The sequence below is a fragment of the Scyliorhinus canicula genome, chromosome 5 (genome assembly GCF_902713615.1).
Source record: "Scyliorhinus canicula chromosome 5, sScyCan1.1, whole genome shotgun sequence".
NCBI lineage: Eukaryota > Metazoa > Chordata > Chondrichthyes > Carcharhiniformes > Scyliorhinidae > Scyliorhinus > Scyliorhinus canicula.
Window position 1 is genome coordinate 110,819,375 of NC_052150.1, and position 16,159 is coordinate 110,835,533.

Sequence of the window (16,159 nt, forward strand, 5' to 3'; positions counted from 1 at the left end):
GGGATTTTAGTTCCGGAGTTGGTGGGGACGGGGATGGGATGGGGAAGTGGATCAAATGAGGAGGCTGCTATGTGTAGAGCCAGGCTGACTAGAAGGTCTGCCTTATGCATCGGTACACTGTCATAAATTTAACAAACACATTAAAATAAACACATCTCTCCAGCTCTCATCTCTCCCCCCACCCCTCCCAAACCTTCTCCACATTCCCCATGTCCCATCTTCACCCTCTATGCTCTGTACTCACTCCCATAATGCTCTATACCCCATGTTAGACTATGCTCCTGTAACCAACCAACCAATAACCACTAAACCCTCCATGCCAACAAAGAACAAAGAAAAGTACAACACAGGGACCGGCCCTTCAGCCCTCTAATCTTGTGCCGACCATGCTGCCCGTCTAAACTAAAATTTTCTACACTTCCAGGCTCCGTATCCCTCTATTCCCAACCTATTCATGTATTTATCAAGATGCACCTTAAACGTCACTATCGTCCCTGCTTCCACCACCACCTCCGGCAGTGAGTTCCAGGCACCCACTACACTTTGTGTAAAACAACTTGCCTCATACATCTCCTCTAAACCTTGCCCCTCACACCTTAAACCTATGCCCCCTAGTAATGGACCCCTCTACCCTGGGAAAAAGTCTCTGACTATCCACTCTGTCTATGCCCCTCATAATTTTGTAGACCTCTATCTGATCACTTCTCAACCTCCATCGTTCCAGTGAGAACAAACTGAGTTGATTCAACCTCTCATCATAGCTAATGCCCTCCATACCCGGCAACATCCTGGTAAATCTCTTCTGCACCCTCTCTAAAGCCTGTGCCCTATAACGATAACAAGCAATTTTTTGAACACTCCAGCTAGTTTTCCCCCAAATATTTAAAGACTGGTCTTTTAAATGCCTTACCAGCTTGGTAGCTCCCTTTAACAGTCTAGACAGGTCCTCTTGACAGTCTTACGAATATATGAACAAGGAGCAGAAATAGGCTATTCAGCCTTTTGAGCCTGCTCCTTCATTTAATCAGATCATGACTGATAAAATCTGCATTCTGGCAACACCTGATAACCTATCACTCCTTGGTCATCAATAATCTATCCACCTGGGCCTTAAAAATATTCGAAGACTCTCCTTCTACCTCTTTTTCGGTTAGACAGTTCCAAAGGGGGTGGCACGTTGATGCAGTGGTTAGCACTGCTGCCTACGGTGCTGAGGACCTGGGTTCGAATCCCGGCCCCGGGCCACTGTGTGGGTGGAGTTTGCACAGTCTCCCCGTGTCTGCGTGGGTTTCACCCCCACAACCCAAATATGTGCAAGTTAAGTCAATTGGATCCACTAAATTGCCCCTTAATTGGAAAAAACAAATCAATTGGGGGCTCTAAATTTTTTTAAAAAGAGTTCCAAAGGACTGCCTCCTGAGATAATTTTTTTTAGCTCACCTCCATCTTAAATGGGTGATCCCTTATTTTTAAACTGTGGTGACTAGTTCTAGACTCTCCCACAAGAGGAAACATTCACTCCACATCCATCCTGTTAAAGCCTTTCAGGATCTTGACAGTTGATCTTGATAGGTCTGTTAACAGTTCGAACATGCTTGACAGTAATGAGTTACTTTTCATGCATAATTATGCCTACTTTTAACAATTCCAAAGATCACCTGACCTCCATCTAACGTGTGACTGGAGCAGAGCCAAAGGAGTACCTGATCTCTCCAAAGGGGTTATCCTGGTTACTCAAACAAATCTACAAAATTCAGATCTTCTCTTATCTGGTCTAATATGCACACTTTTTGTGTTTCATGCTCCTGGCCTACCAAAATGCCACTTCAGTAGAGGCAGCTGATGATTTCAACGGTCAGTTGACCCTGTAAACCATACAAACCCAAACCCTGGCCTGGCACCATTCCCATTCCTGCAAAAGTGGGATTTGCCATGTTTGGGGATGGGACTTGGGATTTCCAGAATGTCAGGGTGGAATCCAGGCCATAGTAGCAGAGGCAAAAAAAGCCCTGGATGTACTGAAACTTTCAATGAAAGCCTGTAAATTAAGTAAGAGCTCAAGGTTTCTGCTGGGAAAACTGTGCTGTTTACAACTGAGTTAATGGAATGAGTGGGGTTGGGGAGCAAATTAACGGCTGCAGGAATATTTCAGTTAATGAAAGATTAAATCTTGGTGGTTATAAATTTAAAAATGCAGTTATAAATAACTTTGCACGTGTTTTCTAGAGCAGATGCAGAAGGGCATGGTGTTCGAAGGGAGTAATGAGTACCTGGGTGGTGAGGGATACAAGCAAATGGTTGGAAATTACCTTGTAGATGATCAAAACCATGTGAGTAGAGAGGCCACAGGAGATGCCAATTTGGAAAGTTTGGCTAAAAATATAATTAAGATTTTACATTGAGGGAAAGGTTTAATGAGGACACGTGGGGTGTGAATTCCGAGGAGAGAGGGCAAGGGGAGTTTAAATGAAGATTGAAATCATTTAACTTGGCACAGAAAGTGACAGAAAAAGAGGGGGCAAGGTATCGAGGGAGAAATGTGGGAGGCAGTAGGCAAGAATGATTTTTAAATTCCTCTGCTTACCACACAGACATCTGTACAGTGGCTAGATGGATATTTCTGTAACACAACAAGTCATTTATTTCAGTGCCGCCTCCCAGCAATGGGCGCAAATTAGCATACCTTTTTAAAAATGTGAAGCTGGCGGAAGAGCTGCTGTGGGGATCTAAGGAGGTTGGTAGCCACCTTCGCTCATGGCAATGAGTCCGTGGCACTGGGGTTTCTGCCCCCAGGTGGACAGTGGAGCGGGTGGGGGAGCCTCTGGGGGGGTCGGTCTTGGTCGGGGTGGCCCGCCATTGTTGGTGGTCGTGGTGAGGGGAGTGGTGTGGGGGGGGTGAGGGAGAAATGTGTGTCTCAGCACCCGTGAGTCCACCATGCCACCCCATGGATCATGTGTTTCATTTCCAGGGTCGACCCCAGCCACTGCCTATCTGCTCTGCCAACAACACATAACTCTTACTGACCTCTGGCTGCGTGGCTGAAGGCTATTGCTAATTGGGAATAAGCAATTGTAGTTAACTGAGCACTTCACGCCTTTTAAAAAAAAATTAATTTGTGGCCGTCGCTGGTTAGGCCAGCATTTATTGCCCATCCCTAGTTACCCTTCAGAATGTGGTGGTGAGTTGCCTTTTTGAACTGCTGCAGCCCTGGAGGTGTAGGTACACCTACTATCATGTTAGGGGGGGAGTTCCCAGATGTTGCCCTAGTGACAGTGAAGGAAACGGTGATATATTTCCAAGTCAGTGTGGTGAGTGACATGGGGGGAAACTCCAGGTGGTGGGGTTCCCAGGTATCTACTGCTCTTGTCCTTCTAGATGGTGATGGTGGTGATGGTGGGTTTGGAAAGTGCTATCTAAGGAAACTTGCTGAGTTACTGCAATGCATCTTGTAGCTGGTGCACATGGCTGCCACTTTTCATCGGTGGTGGAGGGTTTGAATATTTGTAGAAGGGGGAGCAATCAATTGGGCTGTTTTGTCCTGGATGGTGTTGAGCTTCTTGAGTGTTGTTGGAGCTGCACTCATCCAGGCAAGTGGAGAGTATTCCATTACACTCCGACTTGTGCCTTGTAGATGGTGAACAGGCTTTGTGGGGGGGGGGGGGGGGGGGGGGGGTCAGGTGGTGAGTTACTCACTGTAGAGTGCCAAGTCACAGTATTAATATGGCTTGTCCAGTTCAGTTTCTATCAGGATGTTAATTTTCCACATTGCTGGATAGATGGCAGTGCTGTAGCTGTACTGGAACAGCTTGGCTAGCGGTGCAGCAAGTTCTGGAGTACAAGTCTTCAGTGCTGTTGCTGGAATATTGTCAGGGCCCATAACCTTTGCAGTATCCAGTGCCTTCAACCCTTTCTTGACCTGGCCGCCTAGCAGGCCAGGGAGGGGACCCTGTGCACCTTGGGCCGTCACCAGTCATTCGAAGAGATGATGGACAGTGTGTGCCACAGGAGGCTCCAACTCAACAATGCGATGAGGCGGCACCTGAACTATGTTCTTGTGGACTTGGCACAATGTGGAGCAAGAGGATACCTGCTCCCGGTGGCCGCCACAGGTCACCGCAGCCCTGAACTTCTATGCCTCAGGATCATTCCAAAGTTCAAGCAGGGACTTGTGTGGCATCTCACAAACTACAGCCCGCAAGTACATCCATGAGGTCACGGATATCCTGTTTTCCCATGCAGCGTACTATATAAATTTTGACAAAGACCAGGTTCAACAGGATGCCTGGGCATCAGGATTCTCTGCCAATGCCTGGATGCCCCAGGGCCAGGGAGTAGTGGATGGCACACATGCTACCTTGTGCTCACTGGGCTATCAAAGAACACCTACATCAACAGGAAGTGGTTCCTCTCCCTGTAGGTCCAGCCCATATGCGACCACCATGTGAAGATCATGCACATGTTCCCGGGGTGTGTGCACGACAACTCCATCCTGGGGCAGTCAGTCATTCCCGGCCTCTTCAAGGACCACCCCAGGATGGCCAGTTGGTTCTTGGGGGCTAAGGAGTACCCTCTGAAGACCTGGCAAATGACGCCAGTATGGAGGCTGGAGATCGATGCAGAGACCCAATACACCAAGGCCCATGTGGCAACCCGGGCTGTCATTGAGCGGTGCATCAGATTCCTCAAAATGCGGTTCCGGTGTCTACTGTGCCCTGCGCAACCTGTCACAGCAGCGGGGTAATGTGCAGGACATGGAGGGAGACGAACATGTGGCCACCTCCGAAGAGGAGGAGAATGAGTAGGCGTCGGACCAGGAGGGGCTGGAGGACAAGTTCGGGGAGGATCCGCAGGACCAGCTGGAGGATGGAGGATAGGTGGCAGAGGAGAGGGTCCGGAAATCCTGAAGGCCAGGGAGGCCCTCATCCTCGCCTGCTTCCCATACGGCTTGGCCTCATCCATCATTCTCCCCCTTCCCTCCTCCCTCCCTCCCCTTGCCATCCCCTCATCCCTCAGCTTTACCCCTCCCCCTCCCTCTCCCTTCCCCCTCCCCCCACCCAATTCCACACTTCCATTGTCTGTGTAACATCACTCCAGGGTGATTGGACTGTGTCGGCGCTGTCAGTGGGTTACTGTCCAGGGCAGGGGAGGGTGATGATAACCCGCTGAGAGCAGAGCTCTTTTGATCATCAATCTATGTCATAGCCTGACTCCTGCCTGTCCACTGAGCGCACCCTTACACCCATCATCTGCATGTGGTATGCCTGTGTCATTGTCGGGGGGAGGTGGGGTCTGGTGGGAGCTGGTGGTTGCCAATGCCACTCCTTAGGGTGACTCTGGGTTGGCATCATGCATCCCCTCCTCCCGGCCGGTGTCCACAGGGCCCAGGTGTATACCTTGGGATGGAGTGCGTGGTGGATGGAGCCCTGGCTGCCCCTGTTTCCTCTGGCTCCGCCAGCCCTGGGGATTCCCCATTGTCTGCAGCACAGTGTCGACACCCTCGGCGATGCTCGTCCGAGACTGGGACATGCTCCGCAGCACCACGGCTATGCCCACCCGAGTCTGGAACATGCTCCGCAGCGCCTCATCAAGGTCCACCTTGGACTGGGACACATCCCCCAATGACTGGGACATGCTGTTGAGGCGCTCAGCCATGGCCGTCACCTCCACTCATGCTGTCGACATTGTGCACCAGGCTTCCCACTGTAGTCACCGTCCCAGCAGTGTTGGCCTTTGTGCCACATATTGCTGGCACCATCTCCTATGCCCGTAGCCTCTGGGGCTCCTCCAGTTAGCAATGGAGCTGCTGGAGTGTCACTGGCATCTCCTTCTGAATGTCACGGTCACTCCCTATCGACTGCATCAGCTCCGGGTAAACCAGGTCTAGAGGCTCAACATCTGACTAGGATCCAGCTGAGTCTTGGGATCCAGCAGATCTCGCCTGGGCATTCCTGCCTCCAGCTGATATGTATCGGCAGCTGTGTGGTGCTCACCAGAATGTGCCCCAGAAGCCTGTCCACTATTGTCGCCCACCGAAGTGTGTCTCTGTGCTGGTAGAGGGTGGGGATGACAGGACTGCTGAGAAAACAGTGGTCTCTTCAGAGCTTCCCTCCCAAGGTGTTCTCATGGGAGGCAGGGGTTGGAGCTGTCGGATGACGATCCTGCGGGACAATGGACTTGTGGTCAGTGGGAGGTTTGAGTCATGCTTTGTGGCATCAGCAACTCGCGTGTGACAGATCACCTGGGTGGGGGCTGGTGGAACCTTATCTCTGCGCCATATGCCAACATCTACGTCAATGACAAATCTGTCCTCGGTCACCCCCGCGATCTCCAGGGCCCATTCCTCGTAGTGGGTGAGGACTCTGATATTTGGCACCCTGCCACTCATCTGGGCTCTGCCATCTGTTGTGGGCCAACGTCTCCTGTGGGGACACAGAGGGGGCACTGCTCGCTACCACACTGAGAAACTTTTCCATGATCTCTTAATTATGTCAAAGCGATCACCTTGTTCTTCATTAATGTGCTGTTAGCACAAATAAGCTAAATAGATTTATTTTATTTGTCCATGGTATGTGGGCATCACTGGTGAGGGCAATTAACAGTCAGCCACATTTCTGTGGGTCTGGATGTCATCTGGGTCCAGACCAGGTAAGGATCAGAGGGTATTAGTGAACCAGATGGAATTTTACAACTTTTGACTTTTAATTCCAGATTTTTGTTGAATTCAAATTTCACCATTTGCCATGACGGGATTCGAACCCAGGTCCCCAAAGCATGATACTGGATATCTGGATTACTAGTCCAGCGACAATGCCACTACGTCACTGCCTCCCCTGAGCATTCCATTTGTCTAAAGCACTTTGGGATGCACAAAGCTGATGCAATGTGTTACACAAATGGTAGCTCCTCCTTTGTTTAATTTGCATGGATATAGGTGGACACGTTCTGATTTTCCAAATTGTCACCATGATGCCAAAAATGTCAGTCTCCGAACCTGCAGATGTTCAATTGAAATGGTCATGGATATTTCTCAAGAAATGCCAACCTGCGTGTCTTGTTAATTTTCATGGAATGCAGATGTCAGTATGTCTATCCTGCTTCCTGAAAGATGTAAGATTGGAGTGTCAATAAATTACATTATTCCTGTAATTTTGTGGAGATGCCGGCGTTGGACTGGGGTGATCACAGTAAGAAGTCTTACAACACCAGGTTAAAGTCCAACATGTTTGTTTCAAACACTAGCTTTCGGAGCACTTCTCCTTCCTCAGGAGCAGTGCTCCGAAAGCTAGTGTTTGAAACAAACATGTTGGACTTTAACCTGGTGTTATAAGACTTCTTACTGTACATTATTCCTGTCGGCCAGGCTGTAATGATGTTGGCTGTGTGATGCATGTGATTCTGAGTCAAACTGCAAAATGTGATTAAAGCCTAAAAGATGATATTTCATGTTCAACTCTCACAAACTACAATATTGAATGGTTGTACAAAGCTTCATTTAATTTGACTCGACATTTTGGTAATCTACACAAACCCGGATCCTCTAATTATTTGACAATAATGACTATATTAACACAATTAAATGAACACGTGTAAGGAAAAGAGCAGTCATCAATAATATATAAATCTGCGTTTAATTTCCCCAGGGAAAGGACCATCTACCTCAGAAGTGTTGCAAGTCTATCTGGCGAACTGAATAAATAAGGCTCTTCCACACGGTTTGCAATATTCTGATCATCGTATAACAAAAAATTACTTTTGAAAAGAAATAAAGAAAACAAAGTTATGTATGAGCAGAACTAATACTGTTGTCAATAAATATGATCAGTTGGTCTTATTTTGGTAGATGATTGGATAATACAATTGAGTTTAATACTTAGTTTGATATATTAAGAAAATAAACAGTGAGGGGAGAAATTTGTCCAAGCCCATTTTCAGGCACTAATTTGCTGGGTATCAAAGTGTGTACCAAAAGTTGCAGATCCACGGCTCATTGGAAATTGAGCCTTGGGCACCATCGCCATAACCTCAATTAGCTGTGTGTGCTAATCAGACATCCTGAAGCAGCTTTTCGGTTTAGAGTACATCAATTAGAACTGGCTCTGACATTGACAGTGACCCTCGAGTACATCAGATGGGGTGGAGGAGAACGGAAGGAGGGACAGTCAAGCACAGGCTGACAGTGCCCAGCAGGAAGGGGAGCTAAATAGAACATAGAACATAGAACATTACAGCGCAGTACAGGCCCTTCGGCCCACGATGTTGCACCGTCCTGTGAAACCCTTCTAAAGTCCCTCTACACTGGAGCATTCCTGCTCCCCCTGTATCCCCATTACTATATTAAATTTCCAAAACTTTCTGACAGGCAGCATTTGCACAAGAACTGGGGAATTTGAGTGTACAAGAACTAGGGAATTTGAGTGCATTCAAAATTTCAGATTGGGGTCATGAAACAGGTTAAGACCTTTATTAAGAAGTAGCTGATTGTCTGTTTGAGGTGACAACCAAAGATGCCTATCTATTGCCTGAGTCAATAATAATAATCTATATTGTCACAAGTAGGCCTACATTAACACTGCAATGAAGTTACTGTGAAAAGCCCCTAGTCACCACACTCCGGCGCCTGTTCGGGTACACAGAGGGGGTATTCATAATGTCCAATTTGTCTAACAAGTACATCTTTTGAGACTTGTGGGAGGAAACCGGAGCACCCGGAGGAAACCCACACAGACACAGGGACAATGTGCAGACTGCACACAGACAGTGACCTAAGCCAGGAATCGAACCTGGGTCTCTGGCTCTGTGAAGCAACAGTGCTAACCACTGTGCTACCGTGCCGCCAATATAGTGTTGGATATCTTTCTAGCTATTTTCAGGTATAAAACATTATCTCTCAATATTGGAATATTTTACTTCTGTTCTGTGCCCACAAAATGTTGCAATGGTGTCTTGATTCTATTTTCAAAACAGTTGTTGTTCTCTAACTTTTGCCCTCCATTCTTTATGATATTGGTACATTGAGTGTTAACAGGTTAGCTGACTGCAGGGACTGCACAAGTAAAGGTCACCCTACCCTCACCAAACATCTACACATAAAACATCAGGCAGCATTAATAATTCTCAATGGGCACTGACGGTGAGCTGATTAAATTATTTTATTTTGGAATTAATCTTTCTGGTCAAGTGCAGATTAAATATAAGTGAGAGTCTGCAATTAACTATTATCCTGTGTCGTTTGCTAAATAAAAATGCAGGCTGATGGGTGGTGCCAGTTACACCTTTTTTGAGGAATTACAAAATATCTTGCCTCTGAGACCTTTCATTAATCTATAGCCATACAGCTACTGTGGTCAGAAATGGAATACAGGAGTCATACATTAGCCTTACTCAGCAATAAGTATTAATAGCATAACACTATTGAATACACTCATTCCAAATCTAAATGTGATTTGTAGGGTCAAATAGAAAAAGAAAGTTGCTCTTAAGTGCGAGTGCCAACAAGGTACTAACTTTTGAAGATATGACAATTGCACTCAGCATACTGCGATCATTTTGCTATTTGTATGTACAGCTTTTGGAGTTCACGCAGGTTGGTGATGCATCGCATTAATGTTGGACACTAGGCATTAATTGTTGACACATAAACCAATAACAATATTATATGGTAAGAACAGAAGAACAAGTTTGAGTTATATGTAAAATATTGGTTGCGATTTAACAAAACAAAAAACAGAGTCCCATTTTGGGAACGAATAATTGGTGTTTCGCGGAGCCTGCAGTGCCAAGAATGACCTGCTATCAAACAGGAAGATTTTTTTTTGTGAGCCTCTTCGGTAAACGCCCCACCGAAGCCACACTTACCTCATTTCATGCTCCACTCGTCAGGACAGCAAGAGATCAGGGCACCATTTTTAAATGCTGCCCCAATCTCTCCACCACCCACCATGGCTTCCGGACCCCCCAATGCCCCATCTTAGCGATTAGGGTGTCCTTGAGTCCACCTCGCCCTACCTCATAAGGTCAAAGCACTCACTGCCCAATCCCCGGCATGGGCAATCTGGCACCCAGGAACCTTGGCACTATCAGCCTCACAGTGCCAGGGTGGAACTATCAGGGTGGCATTACCAGGGTTCCCCGGCTAGCAGTGCCAATGTGCCAGGCTGGCAATGCCAAGGTCCCTGTGTGGTAATGGGGTGCCATTGTACTACCGTACCTTGGGGGGGCCTCTGATCACCTGGGAGATCCACCCAAGTTCCATTATGCCTGGTCCATGTTTGTAGAAACCATTGCTAAACGGCACAATAGCGAGGTCTGCCAAACGCGGGTATTTGATCCCGGACCATTGGATACTCCGGTGCAGACATATTTAAGTGAAGTTAACTACTTGTTTAAATATGTAAATCTGGATCCCACCAGTGAGGGTGACATCCAGATCACAACTTCTCGTGAGATTTTGTTAGATCTCGCAAGTCATCCTGAGCATGATAAACCTCACAAAAGGCCACTCACAAAATTTAATGGCCTTGTTGAGGCACCGAGTCGGGTGCGGCGAGGCCGTATGATTGCTCGAAGGGCTAATCACATTTTGTATTCTTTCACACAGACTCACATTTGTCAATATTCAAAAATAAAAGATGCATTAATGTTTCATCAAAATTGATCATAAAATCAGGGTTGAAAATACCAATAAAACAAAAGAAAACCACAAATGTAAGACAGAAACCAAACAAATTAAAATTGCAGTTTTGTATAATATATAAATACTGTTTAATTTTTTTAAATGCCTTTCTCAAAAACTGTAAGATCCATGAACAGAAATGAATGTCTGAACTGTGATTCATTGTTGCATCCTTTAAATTCAAATTTGGTTTGACTGACAACTTTGAGACTTATAATAACAAGGGATCAGTCAGATCAGTAGGGTGCAGAGAAGTAGCGACAGCTGCAATCAGTGGCATTGGCTCCCACTCCTTCTGAACAGTAGGCTACCCAGCTGTGCTAACGGCTGGCGCTGAAGGCTATAGCAGATACCCCACGGGGTACAAGGAACCACTTTCCAACATATGTAACATTGCCACAGTGGATTGTTTCATCTCTAATATTAAGTTGACATTTTAAAAATATACATTAATATGTTCTCATTTTCCCTTTGGATATGTACAACTCGGATAGTTTTATACTTGCGTGCTTCCTCATTTTTGCAGGTCAGGCAGGATGATTTGTGTCATGGACGTTCTGTGGCCAACATTTACATAGTTCTGTAACTGATGGATTAGACATGCTCTTCTGTCTGGTAAGGCTGGTCCACCCAGCTTGTTTCCCTTCCCCTGACACTGAGTGTTCTGTAACTGCAGAGTGCTTCCTCCAGCAACCTGGCCAAGAACTATGAAGTCTCCCTCTGTGATAGATACTTATGAATTTAAGGCTGATTTAAACTTGGGAATTATGGACTTGTATGTAAAAACATTTTCCTGGAAACACCATATTGTTAAATGAATAACTTAAAATAATGGGCAATATTTTGGTGGCTAAATTGATGCAGGAAGGAAAGCAGCAGGAGCACTATTTTCCTACATTGATCATTTTATTAGCTTCCAGATGCTGAGAAGGGAGAAAGGTGTGGCCCAGCAGCCATCTAATTTAGAGCAAAGCACAATTAAACATTGAGTTTGTTGTCAACTTGTAAGCAATAGCCTGACCTAGTCGTACTCACAGAATCATACCTTACAGACAATGTCCCAGACACCACCATCACCAAACCTGGGTACGTTCTGTCTCACCAGCAGGACAGAACCAGCACAGGTGGCGGCACAGTGGTACACAGTCGGGCGGGAGATCCCCTGAGAGGACTGCAGCAACTCACCAAGGTTCCTGACACAACACCTTCCAAACCCACGACCACTACCATCTAGAAGGACAAGAGCAGCAGATACCTAGGAACCCCACCACCTGGAGGTTCCCCTTCATGTCACTCACCACACTGACTTGGAAATATATCGCCGCTACTTCACTGTCACTGGGGCAACATCCTGGATCTCCCTCCCTAACACACAGTGGGTGTACCTATGCTCAAGGACTGCAGCAGTTCAAGAAGGCAACTCACCACCACCTTCTGAAGGGCAATTAGGGATAGGCAATAATTGCTGGCCTAACCAGCGACGGCCACATCCCGTAAATTAATTAAAAAAGAACTTGTTAAGGGCTCGTCTTGTTGCTCGTTCTGGGTGAGTGTGCTCAACACTCACTTTGGCTCTGTTTCTCGTTCTAAGCTCTGGAGTCGCCAGGTGCCGTTCAGACACCGCCACAAGCTTCAAGGTGAAGTTCAAAGCAATAAAACCGTACACCAATTAGTAAGTCCAAACAACTAGAGTTTATTATAATACAATTATAATAACTACCCATGCACACGCTAAAGGATTAAACTTACTCCTACCGCTAAACAACTAATACTTATCTCGAAGGAACTGCGAGGTCAGGGAACAAGGCCTCTTGCTCTGCTCTGGTCTGCAGACTTCGGATTGTTATCAATTGCCAAGGGTGTCAGGAGTGCCTATTTCTGGTAGCGGTCGTCGTTAGGCACTTACTTGTTGGTGGCTGCTGCTCGACGGCTGGAGTAGAAGACAGGAGCCCGGAGACAGGAGACTGAACCATGTGTGGGACCTTTCTTTTATAGGTCCCAGGGGGTCCGCGCCCCTTTGGGCAGACTCCCTTACCTGCTTGGAATCGATTGAGTCTCTTCCCAATCGATATGTTTGAACCCCCCCAATCATAGGGCAGTTCCTTGGTTGCTGGGGCGGTTCTTGGGACCTATTGTTTTGGGCTTCTCTGGCGCCACTGGGTCTGGCCTTCCATAGAATGTATCGATTTGTGCTTTACCTGTGTCCATTATATCTAGGATTCGCCCGGTATTACCTCATTAGTACGTTAACGGGTTTTCTTTCACAGTGCTGTCTGGTCTCTGCAGCAGTCAAAACCGGTTTCTGCAGTCGTCCCAATACACAATCGCCTTGCAAGCTGCTTGCTTTCCAACATGTCCATTTTCCCTGCATTCCTTGCAATCTTCCATTTTGTGTTGGGCAGTGGCCACCCAGGTGGCTACAGTCGGCAATTTGATGGAAAGGCATGGAATCTATTCTGGATCTGGAATGGCCCAAATAGGAGACAGCTCTACAGCAGGGTGGTGAGCCACCTTCTTGAATCTGTCTGTTCAATAAGGATATGTGGCTAAAAAGAGATATTCATTCATTGGCACACAGTTGCTGTTAGTTAGCAGATGAAGTGTTCTGTGCTTGTTCAACCAGTTAAGAGAGCTATACCTGACAACGAAGGAACTATATGAAAATGTCAGAGATTTTGTACCATAGTAAACCTCTTGATTAAAGCGAACACCAGATATCCTTTGAAGAGATGGCTGCTCATCCCTTGAAGTGATCCTGAAGTGGAGGCAGAGACGTGCAATGAATATAGCTATCTTCTCACAAGGATCAATATCAAGCAGGCCATTGGGCTTCTTAAGATGCAGGTGGTGCCCTGCAAGTATACCCTTGCTTTGTCTGTTGTTCTCTGTCAAATATACTCTTCTAGAGAGAAGTGAACCTTGAAGAGGGCGAGATGATAGAATGACACCGCTCATTTTTTAAAATGTCTGTTTCATAGGGCGTGGACATGACTGGCAAGACCAGCATTTCTTGCCCATCCCTAATTGCCCTTGAGAATGTGGTGGTGAGCCAACTTATTGAACCACTGCAGTCCATGTGGTGAAGGTACAACCACAGTGCCTTTAGGAAGGAGGTTTCAGGATTTTGACCCTGATGGCAGTGATGAAGGAACAGTGATATAGTTCAAAATCAGGATGGTGTGGGGCTTTGGGGGGAAACTTGCAGGTGGTGGTGTTTTCATGCTTATGCTGCCCTTGTTCTTCTCGGTTGTCGATGTCATGGGCTTGGAGGGTCTGCCTAAGGAACCTTGGTGAGTTGCTGCAGTGCATCTTGTAGATCAGGGGTGGGCAAACTTTTCCGTGCAAGGGCCACATTCAGAAATTCACAATTTTAAAGGGCCGCATAGTATATTAAGTAAAATAACTAATATTTAAAATAGCCAAAATAAAAGGATTTTAAAGAAAAAAAAGCAATTAATTTTTATTAATTAATATTTTAAAGTAGAAACTTCACATGAAACACATGTTGTGCCGAGCAATGATCACCCTACTCAAGTCAACGTATCCACTCTATACCAGTAACCCAACAGCCCCCCCATTAACCTTAAAATTAAAAAAATAAATAAAATATTTAATAAAAATTATTTTATTTTTTTCTAATGACTTGATCTTGGTGGGCCGCATAAAGACCTTTGGCGGGCCGCATGCGGCCCGCGGGCCATAGTTTGCCCACCCCTGTTGTAGATAGTACACACGGTTGCATCTGTGCATTGGTGGTGGAGGGAATGAAAGTTTGTTGATGGCATGCCAATCAAGCGGGCTGCTTTGTCCTGGATGGTGTTGAGCCTCTTGAGTGATTTTAGAGCTGCACTTATCCAGGCAACTGGAGAGTATTTATTCACACTCCTGACTTGTGCCTTGTAGATGGTGGGTAGGATTTATTAGAGTTGGAAACTGAATAACTTGTCAAAGAATGTCCAGTCTCTGACTTGCTCTTGTAGCCACAGTATTTATATAGCTAATCCAGTTCAGTTTCCGATCAATGGTACCAGAATAAAAGAGAGATTATATTCTGTCAGTGAGCATAAGAACATAAGAAAAAGGAACGGGACTGTGCCTCATGGCCCCTTGAGCCTGCTTTGCCACTATTCAATAACACCATGGCTAATTTTCTGCCTTAACTCCAATTCCTGCCCTACCCACATATCCCTTTATTCTCTTCATGTTCAAAAGTCTACTGATCTCAGTCTTGATGGTATTCAATGACTCACTCCCCTGGGTAGAGAATTTCAAAGATTCACAATCCTTGAGTAGAAGAAATTTCTCCTTCTCTTAGTCCGAAATGACCTTCCCCTTATCCCGAGTCTGGGCCATGGTTCTAAATGCAACTGTGAGAATAAACTGTCTCTGAATATCTGTCAATTTCAATCCCTTTAAAAATATTTCAATTAGAGTACCTTACATTTTCTAAACTCCAGAATAATTAAGGGCAATTCTGTTCACGTTTTCCTCATAGGATAATCAGATCATCCTATCATCAAACGAGTGAATCGATTAATCAGTGAAAGTGATGACCATGATTATTAGCTGACCAGCTGCACACATTGCTCTCTCAGATTACAGTATAAGGCACATTTGTCTTGTGTCCAGAAAGTGTCATGCAATCATCTAAAATTGTAGCTGAGTCCATTAAATAATTTTCTGACCCAATGGAATTTTCAAGTGGGGTTCCCAGCTCTCAGCTTCAATGGCAGATCAGCGGAAACCTCGGAGAAATGGTGTAAATGATCAGCTGTACTGTTTCTATAGTTTCTGCTGAGCTTACATTGGACGATTGAGAAAATCCCCAGGGAAATTTCAGATAGATTGATGTTTTAAAAATTGTAGTTTAATAATTACACTGTGTAGGGTTTGTATAGAAACATAACATGCACATCTGCAATTGCTTCAGTTACAATTTATTAGAAGTATTAACCTTATATTTTAAGTGGGTTCACACATCAGGTAAAGTTTTTTTTACCAGTAATTGCATTAAACTATCCCAAACAGTAACTTCTAGTTTTCTCTTTCATGCGTAAATCCAACTCAGAATTATTAGGTTTGTTAGTTTGTTTGTTAATTGCAGCACGGAATAAAGCCATTCGGCCCATTGGATCTGCACCGGCTCCCAAAAGAGCTACCTAGCTAGTCCAATTCCCCAGCCTGATCTCTGTAGCCCTCTAAATTCAGCACTTCCAAACAAAATATTCGACTCTCTTTTGAAACCTCCAATGGAATCCAGCTCCACCACTCTCCCAGGCAGCGCATTCTAAACCCCAACAACTCTGAGTAAAGAAGTTTCTCTTCATCTCATTCTTAGCTCTCTTGCTGACCACCTTGAAATTGTGACCCCTAGACACAGACATATAATAATAATAATAATAAGAAGAAGAAGAAGAAGAAGAAGAAGAAGAAGAATCTTTATTAGTGCCACAAGTAGGCTGACATTAACACTGCAATTATGTTACT

The 16,159-nt window shown here is 45.6% G+C and overlaps 1 protein-coding gene across 1 annotated transcript in view; it reads right to left on the bottom strand.

Annotated features, from left to right (window-relative positions):
• The window catches only part of LOC119965671, a 64,408-nt gene that overhangs the window by 31,597 nt on the left and 16,652 nt on the right, over positions 1–16,159 (bottom strand). Inside the window, exons 2-3 of the mRNA XM_038796436.1 lie at positions 13,311–13,427; positions 11,569–11,629 (exon numbers count right to left, since the gene is read on the bottom strand). Of these exons, the coding sequence (XP_038652364.1) occupies positions 11,569–11,629; positions 13,311–13,427 (178 nt within the window). The remainder of the gene's footprint in view (positions 1–11,568; positions 11,630–13,310; positions 13,428–16,159) is intronic.